Raw genomic sequence first — 14,104 nt, 5'->3', positions numbered from 1 at the left:
GTTCTGTGATTCCTGGGACAGATGATGCAGCTGCGTCTTGTGTGATATTTATGATGACGGTTGGGTGGGAGCCATCCTCTGCTCCAGGGTCCGTCCATCCAAACACGCACTGAGCATCGACCTTACACACTCAGTTCTGCCGGACACAGTCATGAAACTGACCCAGCCCCAGAAACCCAGCTACGGACAACTTTTGGGTCAGAGGAAAATGAACGAATATTGAAAATAAATAAATCAACTTCGCCAATCCTGGCCCCAAATTGGAACAGAAAACCAGTATAGTAAGCAGGGGATGGACTTTACACTCCAGGAAAGCTCTATTCACATCCCAGCGACATCACTTATGAGCTGGGTATTCCACGAGCCCTATGTTCTCACTTATAAAATGGAGGACAGTGACATCTCATTGGTCATTCTGTGATATCCATGAGCAATATGTAAAGCTTCTCAAATGTTTGGTCCATGACAGTCAATCAAGAACAAACGTTTATTAAGCAACTACTATATGTGACAAACTAAGTAAGTCAGGTGCTAGATTAATGTGATTCCCTCCAATAATATTAATTCCCACTCACCCTATAATTATTAATGATACTTTATACTTTTAATTCTGGTTCCCAGGACTCCCCTGGAAAAGAGAATCACCATTCCTTGAATTTGGATAAATTGTGTTCTTGTCTCCAGACAAGTCTGACATAACCAGCATCAAAAATAATGTCCCCCAACTAAATGTCTGGGATTTTCCTGATATAACTCCCATTTCAGATAACCTGTTCTGTGATACTTATAAGTACCCTTTCACTTGTCATTAACTGTATATCCACCCAACATATATTTATCTAACTGTAGATGCATATGCATATACATATATACTGTGTATATATCCAATAGATATCCAATAAGCACTTTCTATGGGGAAGATGAAATGCCACCCTGGAGTGGTGCCCTAGACTTGATGCCCACCCTTAGACACATCCTTTTGGCCCTGGAAGCCTATCCTATGGGGTGAAACCCCAAATACCAGCCCTGTGGCACCACCAGCATTCTCCAGAGGATGCTGTAATTCATCCTTCTAAATCCCAGCTCTTCATTTTCTTGACTGCAGAGAGATGATGTCATTGCATGGCTTCATCACTTTGAGGCTGAAAACCAATTAGTCATGCCTACAACCATGTAACTGAGTTGAAAGTGCTGTAGTCTTTAGTCACTGAAAAATTTCGAACTCACCCATTACTTCTACTCAGTATTGAGCATCTGGCTGGAATTTTGCCTCACATGACCACTAGGGGGCATTTGATTCCCAACTATATTTCTCCTATAGGTTTGAGACCCGTGTTGGGACATCATCCCTACCTGGCTGGGGAGGAAGGCCTGTTAGACTCTGGTGAAATTCCAACAGACTGGAACTGAAAGTAGGATGAACAGAGTGAATTCAAACATCTTCCTGAAAAGGTTGTGAGTTACTTATAAAACATTCCTCAAACCTGTATGTAGTCCATGAAACTTAGGAAGGAGAAAAAACAGTTTTTTATTGTGTATATACTTTGCATTGGGCACTCGAGCTCAGAGTCTGCATTTTCATTGCCATTTCTATCCATCACAAATGTTCTATAGCAGATTTTATCTTTATCTGCATCTTATAAGTGAAAAAATAGACTAAGAAATGTTACCACTTACCTATGTATTACACATCTAGGGGGTAGCAGAGTCTGATCCCAAGTCAGGGCTGGCTTCAAAGCCTACCCGCTTTTCTACAAATCACTCACCTGATTGTAATACTCAAATGCGTCTGAACTTGCTTCCTCAATTCCCATTGTTATAATTTTCCAAATCCTCCTATGACCCTGGGATTTGTGTGTGTCTTTGTGTTTGTGCGTGCATGGGTAAGAATGCTATGAATAAATGATCCTACAAGTAAGTGTTTGCATACTTAATGCCCTTGTACTACTCAATGAAACAGGATTTAAACTTGGCCAAGTATAATTTATATACTCTACATGTGCTGCTAACACCTTACACTATAGACAATTAATTGGTGGTGAATGAATTAATAAACAAGTAAATAAACATGGCTCTTCGGAAGACTCCAGAAAGCAAGAAGAGAGTGGGGAGATTCTTGCATCTGGAAATTTCCTGAAGTCTCTGAGGCGAGATTGTCTTCAAATAGAGAACTCTAAAGCAGGAACAGGGGCCCAAATTTCACAGGACCTGCTCAGCCTGTCCGATAGATACCATCCAGTCCCAAGGAGAATAGACTCTGACCTGTTTACAGAGAGCCTTGGGTCTACCAACCCAAAGCACAGTGACTACAAGCTTCTAAGAAAAAAGGCTCAGCCAAGCCAGCACCAACTATGCCAGCCCTCCTGAGGCCCGACTTCCAACTCACGGATCTATCTAACCAGGATAATTTGATTTGTAGTGTTTGTCACTGTGCTCCCTGTGGAGCCGATCTGAGCTCCAGGCCTACTCTGAAGATACCAGCTGCCTGGGTCAGATTTGTGCCACACGAAGACAAGGAACACAGCTGCCCCATGACCAGTGAGAGGCCAGAGGTATCCTCCATTACAGAGAAACTTGATTTGTGGAATTCTGCGCTTCGATGCCAGCCGCATGAGCACCAATGTGCCATGGGAAAAGCAAAACATTTACCCACTTCATTGTTGTTTTTCTGGCAATGAGGCTTCACCGTATTTACCACAGGCAGTTAGTTACGTGAGGAAAGGAGAGCATGAGGAGAGAAACATTCTGGAAAAAAATTCTAATTCAAATTTACCTGTTCAGTTGATTAAATCTCCTCCTCCTTCCAGTTCTCATCCAGAAGGCCTTAAGGGTATAATTATAGTTGAAAAAAGTTCTGTGTCAGAAGGAGAAAATAGGGAAGTTTGACCTCATGTGTTGCAAAATTGGAGGAATTTCTGTCAGGTATAGAGTAGGTAAGACGTTCTGAGGGCAGAGCAGGGAGACTCATTTACTCTCTCCTCTGAAGTAAGAGTCTCTCCCTGGAGGAGCAGTAAGCCGAGGCCAACCTCGGCAGATTCTATTATGGGAAGCTGAGGTGGGGCAGATTTCTGTGGGAAGTCACCGAATGCCACAGACTCCACGGAGGAGACAAGGCCACCTGCTTTCATCCAGCTAAGAGACACAGGCAGCAGAGCCGTAGGTGGTGTTGGTGAAGACAATCTCAGTAAGGGACACAGCCCTGTATCCACCACCTTCCTGATACTCCACCGTCCCCAGCGTAGCCTGCCTCCTTCTCCATCTGCCCGCTCACCATGGAGATCTGGATTTATGATCTGACAAAGAAACATCACCAATATTCTAATGTTTCCCTTTCTTCTTCTTCTGATACTGAAAGAGTTCAATGGAAATCACCTCAGTACTGGACAGGTGTGGAAACAACACCCACACCACCATTGCCCAGGCTGAAAAAGTGGCCTGGACGTTACAGTGTGTTCTTTAATTTGAAAAAAAGACATTAAGGCATTGAAATGTTTCTCCCCATGAAACAGATTTCCTGAAAGCAAGAAGAGAAAATCTTGGGCAGTCTCTCATTTGTATTCTCAGCAGGGCTTGACAGAATCTGTGTGCCCATATCTGCCACTAGGGGCATACCTGCCCTAGGGGCTCCTTATCTTTTCCTGACCCTCAAACACTCCCAGGACCCCGGGCCCCTCCCTGACAGCACACTATATTCTGGGGACATAAGTGCCTCCTCCTCCCCCACACTGGCCCCTAACTGGATCAGCCATCAGCATCCCAGTGTCAGTGAGTCCTTCTGCTCACAGATGTCTAAGCCCCCTTATGTTGGTCCGCAGGTTGCCCTAAAGTTTTAAAAGGCAAGTTCAAGTCACTTATTCATGCTCTACCATCTACACACCAGCTGCGAAAGGGAAACATCATTCTGGCACTTCAAAGGCCTCCCCACTGTTATCTGTCCTGACAACAGTCCGTCTATCTCGGAGGCAAGAATTCTCTTATTAAAACGACTCCCCTCACTCCCCTCAGACCAGCCCTTTTCATAACAGTTTCCATTCTTGATGCTTTCTCAATACCACCCATATCTAGACTGCTGGAGAAATGGATCTTCCAGAAGAAAGTGACCCCTCTGGTCAAAAAAGGACCAGAGAGAAAGTATAGAACTTGGCACTGAGCAAAGACTGTTCTCCAAATGGGAGATGAGCAAGCGTGCTCACCTGTGCCTTTCAAGCCGCCTGTGCCTTTCAAGGGAGTGGAGGTCGTCAACCCTGTGGCCCTCCCACTCCAGTCATACACCTTTGCCCCCCAACACTACCACGGTGCCCCCTAACTCCAACCATCTGTAGTTTCAAGGCTCTGAGCTCTTTCCAGGGCCGCAGGAACCCATCTGTAAATCTGAGACTGAGAACCAGAATATCAGTGGGGTAAACTACAGGGCTCAAGGAGATGCTCACTCCAGCCTGGACTTCTGGAAAGGATAGGGCTGGAGGAGAAACCATGAGAAACTGCTCGAGCCCTGGAGCCTGGCAGACCAGGTTTGGGTTTCCACCTGGCAAGGCCAGGAAAGCCCAGGGATGCTTGGGGAGGATAGTGGCTTCAAGAATGGAGCTGACTCAGTACGCACTCACCAGCTCCCCTTCCCCTCAGTCTAGAAGCTTCCCCATATTGTCAACATATTTTGTTTTAGCAAATCAAATCCATTTCTTCTAACTGAACTATTTTACTGCACTGTATGAAAGTATCACCTTTTATTTGGCCATTTCTCCTGCTGACTGAGAAAAACAATACGCACAATATATGAGTTAATAAATGCCAAATTGCTAATCGCACACACACAAACAATACTATTTATTTGCTATGCGTGTGTGTGTGTGTGTGTGTATCTATATACACAGGCATCCAGCTATAAAATAGTTTTCAATGGATTGGAAAGATAATGTAATCAAAATGATAGTTACCTTCTGGGAGAAGGAAGTTGATTAAGGCAGAGAGTAGTGGCAAAGGGGTTTGAGCTTTATCTGCATTGTTACAGGTTGTTTTTTGCTTTTGTTTTTGTTTTTGTTTTAAGTAATTTCTATACCCAAAATGGGGCTTGAACTCATGACCCTGAGATCAAGAGTCACATGTTCTACCAACTGAGCCAGCCAGGACCCCCTGAATTGTTACAGGTTTTAGAGAAGAATTAGTGTATCTGTTATTGCATAACTTAAAATTAATTTAATATATGAAAAAGTGCTACTGTGAAGTCTCAGATATTTAGAGAGTATATTAAGGTTCTCCACAGAAAATACAGTCAGTAGAAATGTAGAGACAGAGACAGAGAGAGGGAGACACAGAGAGAGAGATTTATTTTAAGAAAGTTGCTCAAGTGATTTTGGGACTGGCAAGTCTGAAATTCATAAAGGAGCAGCCAGCTGTAAATTCCAGCATGATTCCTTGTTTCTCAAGGAATTCTTGCTGGGGAACCTCAGCTTTTGCTCTTAAGGCTTCCAACTCATTGGATGAGTCCCACCCATATTATTGAGGGTTATCTGGCATATTTAAACTGAAGTTGAATGTAGATATTAGTCACATCTGCAAAATACCTTCAGAGCAACATCTTACACTACTATTTGACCAAGCAAGTGGTCATTATACCCTAGCCAAGCTGACACATGAAATGTTACCATCACAATGGGCTCTTCTTGATCTCCACCTAGTAAGAGAAGCACTTCACATTCCAACATTAGACTTGTGCATTCTTTTTTTTTCTTTTCAGTGTAACAGAATTCATTGTTTATGCACTACACCCAGTGCTCCATGCAATATGTACCCTCCTTAATACCCACCACCAGGCTCACCCAACCTCCCACCCCCCCCGCCCCTTCAAAACCCTCAGATTGTTTTTCAGAGTCCACAGTCTCTCATGGTTCATCTCCCCTTCCAATTTCCCTCAACTCCCTTCTCCTCTCCATCTCCCCATGTCCTCCGTGTTATTTCTTATGCTCCACAAATAAGTGAAACCATATGATACTTGACTCTCTCTGCTTGACTTATTTCACTCAGCATAATCTCTTCCCTGTCCATGTTGCTACAAAAGTTGGGTATTCATCCTTTCTGATGGAGGCATAATACTCCATCGTGTATATGGACCACATCTTCCTCATCCATTCGTCTGTTGAAGGGCATCTTGGTTCTTTCCAGAGTTTGGCGACCGTGGCCATTGCTCCTATAAACATTGGGGTACAGATGGCCCTTCTTTTCACTACATCTGTATCTTTGGGGTAAATACCCAGTAGTGCAATTGCAGGGTCACAGGGAAGCTCTACTTTTAATTTCTTAAGGAATCTCCACACTGTTCTCCAAAGTGGCTGCACCAACTTGCATTCCCACCAATAGTGTAAGAGGGTTCCCCTTTCTCCACATCCTCTACAACACATGTTGTTTCCTGTCTTGCTAATTTTGGCCATTCTAACTGGTGTAAGGTGGTATCTCAATGTGTGTGTTTTTTTTAAGATTTCATTTATTTATTTGACAGAGAGAGATCACAAGTAGGCAGAGAGGCAAACAGAGAGAGAGATTGAGGAGGAAACAGGCTCCCCGCCGAGCAGAGAGCCTGATGCGGGGCTCGATCCCAGGACCCTGGGATCATGACCTGAGCCGAAGGCAGAGGCTTAACTCCCTGAGCCACCCAGGCGCCCCCTCAATGTGGCTTTAATTTGAATCTCCCTGATGGCTAGTGATGATGAACATAGACTTGTGCATTCTTACCAGCATTCTGCCCAGACCGTTTGGGCTATTGTGTTTTGGCTTTTGTTTCAGGCTTGCCTCCGGATCCCCTGATCCCAAGCTCTTCACCCATGGCCTTGTTCTGCTTTTTTCCTTTGTCCAGCCTGTCCTAGCACCTTGGGCCTCTGCCCATGGATTTTAAACAGAGGGAAATCTCCATTTGAAGGAATTATGGAAAACGTCTCACAAAGGACTTGGCATTTTAAATGAGTAGCATTCTTGCTTTTCCCCCCCATTATTTACTATTTATGTATTACTCAGTGAAACTTTAGTATTACTATATTATAAAATTCTGTCAAAAGAAAAAGAGTAGGATAACCCATAATCACATTACCTAAAATAACCAATCTTAACACTTTAGTAACTTCAGTCTTTCTCTACTTGTATTAATTTTGCAGAGTTATAATCATACCCAATATACAATTTTAACATGTTTTTTCACTTACTGTTACAGTATAAGCATGCTTAATGTTGCTACATAATCTTCATGGTTGCTATTGTTAATAGCCACATAATAGCACACTGAATTGAAGTGCTTTATTTACTTAACTATCTTGTTATCTTTTTTTTTAAAGATTTTATTTATTTATTTGACAGACAGAGATCACAAGTAGGCCAAGAGGCAGGCAAGAGAGAGGAAGGGAAACAAGCTCCCCGCTAAGCAGAGAACCTGATGTGGGGTTCAATCCCAGGACCCTGGGATCATGACCTGAGGCGAAGGTAGAGGCTTTAATCCACTGAGCCACCCAGGTGCCCCAACTATCTTGTTACCTTTAAGCAATTTCCAATTTATTCTTACGATAAATATCCGCATCTTTGCTACTGTAGTATTCTTTTTCACACTCCGAACTCTTTCCTGTAGTCTTAAACAATTGCTTGGCCAAAGAATATAGGTACATTCTTTTGTCCCCTGACATATATTTCCAAATATTTCTTTTTTAAAGGTTGCATCAATTTATACTGCCATCAGTGTAAATAAGGACCACTGTGTCTCTGTTCTCTTAAGAGTAGAGCTTTGAGGGGCGCCTGGGTGGCTCAGTGGGTTAAAGCCTCTGCCTTCAGCTCAGGTCATGGTCCCAGGGTCCTGGGATTGAGCCCCGCATCGGGCTCTCTGCTTGGCAGGGAGCCTGCTTCCTCCTCTCTCTCTGCGGGCCTCTCTGCCTAGTTGTGATTTCTCTCTGTCAAAGAAATAAAAAATTAAAAAAAAAAAAAAAAAAAAGAGTAGAGCTTTGAGAGGTAAGGATTTGAGACTAGGAGGAAGACATTCCAGTAGGGAAGACTGAGCCTGGTGTTCTGTAAAGTACCCTGGTTCTCACTGGTATACTGGTTTTGTGTTGCTTTGTTTCTCACAGACTGAGCAGCTGATAACTCTATGGATCCTGTTTGTTTTCACCATTGTCGGAAACTCCATGGTGCTCTTCTCTACGTGGAGGAGGAAGAGGAAGTCAAGAATGACTTTCTTTGTGACTCAGCTGGCTATCACAGGTGAGTAACTATGCAAGTGGGAGAGAATAAGCTGTGTGCCAAATTCCTGTGGTTCCTCGCTTTCAATTATTTTACCAATAGAAATAGCATACTATCAAGTTCAAAAGGCATCAGCGAGTTTGAGAGTAATTTCTATAGGGATACAAAAACCCGTATATGGAGCATTTTTTTTTCAGCAAATTTAACACATTTATATATCCATAAAATTCCATTATAAAAATAACTATATAGCACACTTGAAAATGCTATTTTCAATGCCACCAAGGGGTGCTCTAGGGTTCCACCCTTCCTCTACACAACAGCCTGTACAGTTCACTGAGGTGAAAGTACGATATTACACCATGCCATGAGCTTAAAGAATACATCCCAGCAAATGGACCAGAATTACCTCTGTTCAATAATAAATGTGAAGCCTCAAGTATTTTGCAGATTTAAGGCTGTGGACATTGTTCTTGAAATACAAGTGATATGTAATACCACTGGTGGGCATGATTTAAGGACATAAGATAATATCTGGGATCAAGATGATAAATGTGGATTTGAGGAATGTCCAGTACAGTTGAAGTGTGAATGCATCACACTTAGAGGGGGAATGGTGAAATATTCTCAAGTTTAAAAATGATCTGTGAAATAAAAACTCTCACAGAGATGGGTAGAACCCAAATTGGTAGGGGTCATGTTCAAAAGGAAAACACAATCTCGGGGCACCTGAATGGCTCAGTAGGTTGAGCATCCAACTCTTGATTTTTGGCTCAGGTCATGATCTCAGGGAACTGGGATCGAACCCCACATTGGGCTCCCTGCTCAGTGGGGAGCCTTCTTCTCTCTCTCCCTTTGCTGCTCTGCCTGCTGTGCTCTCTCGCTTTCTCTGTCAAATAAATAAATAACATCTTCTTTGAAAAAGATAAAAAATAATAAAACAAGGAAACACAAACCAAAAGTCAGCTGAGGAAGCTATATATGTATATCATATGTATATCAGAAATTCAGATATTTGCGGTGCTTCTTAAAACACTGGTGCCCATTTGGTTTAGAGGGGAGAAAAATGAAGACAGGAAGATTCCAGTGCTAATAATGTTCTTTTTGTTGTTGTTGATGGTAATTACATGGATGTGTTCCCTTTGTGATAATTCACCAAATTATATGCTTATGATTTGTGTACTTTATGTAGTTAATGTTAATAAAAAGGTTTATTTACAAAACACAGCACCTCAATTTGGAGCAGAACCCCAACTCAAATGCCTTCAGGAGAAACTGTGTGAAAGAGCCCAGGGAAAGGACAGGCGAAGATGGACCCCCAGGACAAGTAGAAGCGTACCCCACCAACAGGCATTCAAACTCAATTCTTGTTAAACACTATGCTGATCAAACAAACCACACAAGCAAGACAGATTTGGCCTAAGGGACCCTGATTTATAGCTGCTGATATATAAAATCTTAAAGTCAAAATTCTGAAAGCTTCTGCTATGATAAAATTCTAGCCCACCCCATGTTATGAATCCCGCTCTCAACATGTGAAGTGAGGGGCACCTGGGTGGCTCAGTTGGTTAATCGTCTGCCTTCGATTCAGATCCTGATCCCAGGGTCTGGGTATCATGCCCCACATCTGGCTCCCTGCCCAGCTGGGAGTCAGCTTCTTCCTCTCCCCCTCCCACTCCCCCTACCATGTTTGCATGCGTGCGTGCGCGCGCGAGCTCTCTCTCTCTCTCTCTCTCAAATAAATAAATAAATAAAATCTTTAAAAAATATATGTGATGGGAATAGTCAGCTTTTTGGGTGTGGTTGGGGAGAGTGAGAGCAAGGGCGGAGAGCTTATCATTTATAATGGTTTAAACAAATTGCATGTTTGTCAATGTTTTAAAATGAGTTCCCTTGAGAAAAAAGTTGTTATGTTAGGACTTTCTTCTCCAATTTCCTTTATTGTAATTTGAGAATTATAGACCATTATATTGAACTATTAAAACCAAAAAATTGAAACATTATATGCCACAGGAGCAATAATAACGCAATGAAAATATAAAGGAAATTTCCTAATGGTATCAAGCCCAACCCATATAACACAGTCTACATGATTATCAGATGACCACTAAGATTAAGGAGGAAAGTCAAGAGCAGCACATCCTCATATCTGCTTATCATTAAAATTCTTCCTTCAGAGGAGTATGTCTCAGGCTTCTTGATATGAGGGAAAATCACTGACAAGACACTGGGGCCCTATCAGGGTGATATTAAAACAGAGGCTTCTGGCTTAAACTCAGCACGAATGAGTTGTTCTCACATAAAGATGCTGCTATTATTAGTATGTCCCTGTGATACCAAGACATTTGCATAAATACAGCTATAATTTTATAGGTGTTTTTCTCTTGGCATCATATCTTAGTCTGCTCAGTGTGCCATAACAAAATACCACAGACTGGGGGGCTTAACACACATTTCTATCCCAGAGCTCGGGAGGCTGGGAATGTGAGATGGGGTACCAGCGGGGTCAGGTTCTGGTGAGATCACTCTTCCTGTCCTCACATGGAGAGAGAGAAGGCAAGCTCTCTAGTGTCTCCTAATAAAGCTGTTAAGCCTGTCAGATCAGGGCCTTACCCTTATGATCATCCACTTCCATAAAGACCCTATCTGTATATATAGTCACATTGGGAGTTGGGGCTTTAACATGATGAATTTTGGTGAGACACAAATATTCAGTTAATAACAGAGGGAAAAAGCTAGGTGCGTCAGAGGATTACATGTGATTCAAGGGCAGAACATAGCATGGGGGGGTTGGAGGACCTAGATGAAAGAAATGAGGGGTAGCCATAAACAAGAGCTTGGGACGCCTTGCTAAGATGTTCAGCAAATCCTTGAGCACATCCTCTGTGGTGCTAGCTTGGTTCAGGCCACCATAGCCCTTTAGTGGTTTATAGTCAAAGTCCCAACGTATAAGAATGAGAATTGCGATACTAACCCATGGCCAGGTTTTGCTGGTAACATGGGAACACAGTAGAGCAAGGAAGTTGAACTTCTTGTCATGAGGATGACACAAATGTTGGACCACTATGACTAAAGAGACTATGACTAAAGAAAGAAATGAAAACAGGCAGGTGGGAAAAAAAAGAAAGATGGTGGAGAGTCAAGGAATGAGAGTCACCACACAGTGGTAAGGTGGGTTTAGTGATGGCTGCCGAATAAAAGAGCTGGAAAGAAGGGAGTATGTGTTCAAGACCAAAGATATTCTCAGGTGAATGTTGCAGAGATTGTGTAACTCAGCATGCCCCTAGTAACAGGGAGTCAAAGTAGAGTCACATGGAAAGTCGTTAGTAAAGAGGGTCGCCATAATGGAAGCTAAATTCTATTAAATGCTTACCATATACCAGGCTCTGTGCTAAATGCTTTGTGTAGATTATTTTATTTAATCCTCACAATAGTCCCATGACCTAACCCTGCCCTAATCTTACCCTTTTAACAGACATGAAAATTAAGGTTCAAAGAGATTCAGACCTTGCCCTAGGTCATACATAAGGGGTAGACCAGATATTCAAACCGAGGCAGTATTTTTTTTCCAATCATGAGCTTTTAATTGTTACAGATTGGGCCTCCCTGAGGGGCCTATGTGTGGGTGAGTGGTCTGGGGACAGACTGCAACACCTCAGGACAATGTGAGGCTGGTTAGATGGAGCAAATTCGAGAGCCTAGTGTCACTGTATTTAATAAATGAGGGGGACTGACAGAGCAAGAGCATAGGAGTCACTAGAGGTAGGAGAATATAAGAGCTGAATATACACTTCAAAAAATTTTGAAAGGGCTTGTGGTTCAGTAAAAAATATTTGTAGCTGGGGGCGCCTGGGTGGCTCAGTGTGTTAAAGCCTCTGCCTTCAACTCAGGTCATGATCCCAGAGTCCTGGGATTGAGCCCCGCATCGGGCTCTCTGCCCCGTGGGAAGCCTGCTTCCTCCTCTCTCTGCCTGCCTCTCTGCCTACTTATGATCTCTGTCTGTCAAATAAATAAATAAAATCTTCAAAAAAAATTTTTTTGTAGTTGATCAGCTGGCTGGATTTCTAGTCTGCATCGTGAGCCCCAGCATTGGTACTAGTCAAAACTGCCCAGGCAGGATGGGATGCCAGGAATCCTCCTGCCCCATCGTAATGCCTCGCAAACCTGTTGATATTGCCTGAAATGTCTGTCACAGCATAACCATTTCTTGGAAGCCTGTTAAAATGAAAATACTCTGAAAACTTAACTCACACTTCACTTTGCTTGTTCCTTCTCAGTATGGAATGAAAATCTGAGAGCTTGTAGAAGAGAAGGGTCTTGGGGGCCATGGATGACAAGGAGTGGGAAGGAACCAGACACATTTCACTCATTTAAACTTGTCTACTTCAAACCCTTTGCAGAGCCAGAGCATTGGTGGTATAGTGGTTCACATAGCTGCCTTTCAGATCCTTTGCGGAACCTCCAAACATCATGGTTCCAAAGTTTAGGAGGGTAGATCATTTTAATCAACATTCTGAGTGGAGAATTATGGTCTTTTCAAAGCATATTCTATCAGCCACTGTATTAAAATCCCTCTTTCAAGTACATAAAACTTTCCACAAACTCACCTCTTTGGAGGAACATTTTGCTTTGCCAGTCTTTCAGGTTATCCAGACTTGAGTATGAATCTCGACAATTGTATGGCCTAGCTCTGAGCCTTTGGAAAAGCCAGTTTGTCTGAATATCAGTTTCCTAACCCAAAATGTGGGCATGTTTCTCAGAGCTCTGGAGAGCAATAAATGAGATAATATCAATGAAGTGCTTAATACAGTGTGAGGCACATAGTAATTGCTCAATAAACACTAGCTGTCAATGCTACCACTATGGTTGTTTCATTCACTGAAATGAAATGAAGGAACTGATTAATTTAAAATCACTTGAGTCACTTGCAAAGGAATAAAAAGTTCTCCAAAAGTCCTGAATTTCACTGCAAATCCTCAGCTGCTCTGCCCTTTTATTCAGCATTCTTAGCTCAAGTGTGCTCTGGGTCCCAAGTGTTGCTTTGAAGGATGACCGAATTTTTTCATATAAACATATTCTTTAATCATCAGATTCAACTGACATCATCAGTGCCACAGGTATTTGGAAAACTAAATTCTGAAACATTTCACCTGGATTTTTTGAGGGAGAAAATAATGTGCTAACAGTTATTACTGGGCAAGGCAATACGAATGCCCTTCATTAAATAATATTTTCATCATCACTCACCTATTGAGAATAGCCTCCTACTTATAGACCAGTAGCTCTGAGTGATTCTTTGAGGAATATTCTGATTTCTATTTGGTCTTTTATTTCTTTAGTGAGTAAATCAGTGGAAATTAGATTCAGTTGCACATCCATAAAATCCAGATAATGGTGGTCTAAGTTTATAAGGACTTATTTTTCCTTATGTAAAGAATTCTCGAGGCAGGTAGTCCAGAGCTCCTATTGTGTTTGCTTTCCACTGGGGAACCATATTCCATCCTCAAGGACTTCCATCCTCAAGGTCAGTTCATCATATGGAAGGCTTTCGGTTCAAAATGGCTGCCAGAACTCCTCCATCATGCCCAAATTCTAGTCAATATGAAGGAAGGGGGAGGAAAGACAAGAGAAGCCCATGCCAGCTATCTGTTCTCCTCTTAACTAACATTCCTAGAACTCCCACCCATTAACTTTTGCTTGTGTTTCATTAGCCATCTCTGAAGAAAAGCAGGGAAATGTTTTTCTTTATTTTTAACCCGGGTTCTTTCGCCAGAAGAAACCCAGAGTTCTTTTCCTGAGGCAGAATGACTAGCAGTCTCTGGCATATCTTGTTTTCCATACTTCAATTTCCAAGGGAACTGAGAGGTTTAGACAGTGGATCTGTTTGACTATTTCT

At 42.4% G+C, this 14,104-nt stretch overlaps 1 protein-coding gene across 2 annotated transcripts in view; it reads left to right on the top strand.

Moving 5' to 3' along the window:
• NPSR1 (neuropeptide S receptor 1) overlaps positions 1-14,104 on the top strand; it is a 152,375-nt gene that overhangs the window by 25,704 nt on the left and 112,567 nt on the right. For both annotated transcript variants that reach the window (XM_046021276.1, XM_046021275.1), the window contains exon 2: positions 8,097-8,229. In XM_046021276.1, the coding sequence (XP_045877232.1) occupies positions 8,097-8,229 (133 nt within the window). The remainder of the gene's footprint in view (positions 1-8,096; positions 8,230-14,104) is intronic.

This window comes from Meles meles, chromosome 10 (assembly GCF_922984935.1).
Source record: "Meles meles chromosome 10, mMelMel3.1 paternal haplotype, whole genome shotgun sequence".
Classification (NCBI taxonomy): domain Eukaryota; kingdom Metazoa; phylum Chordata; class Mammalia; order Carnivora; family Mustelidae; genus Meles; species Meles meles.
The sequence above is the reverse complement of the archived record's forward strand: the minus strand, read 5'-3'. Positions and strand labels throughout refer to the sequence as shown.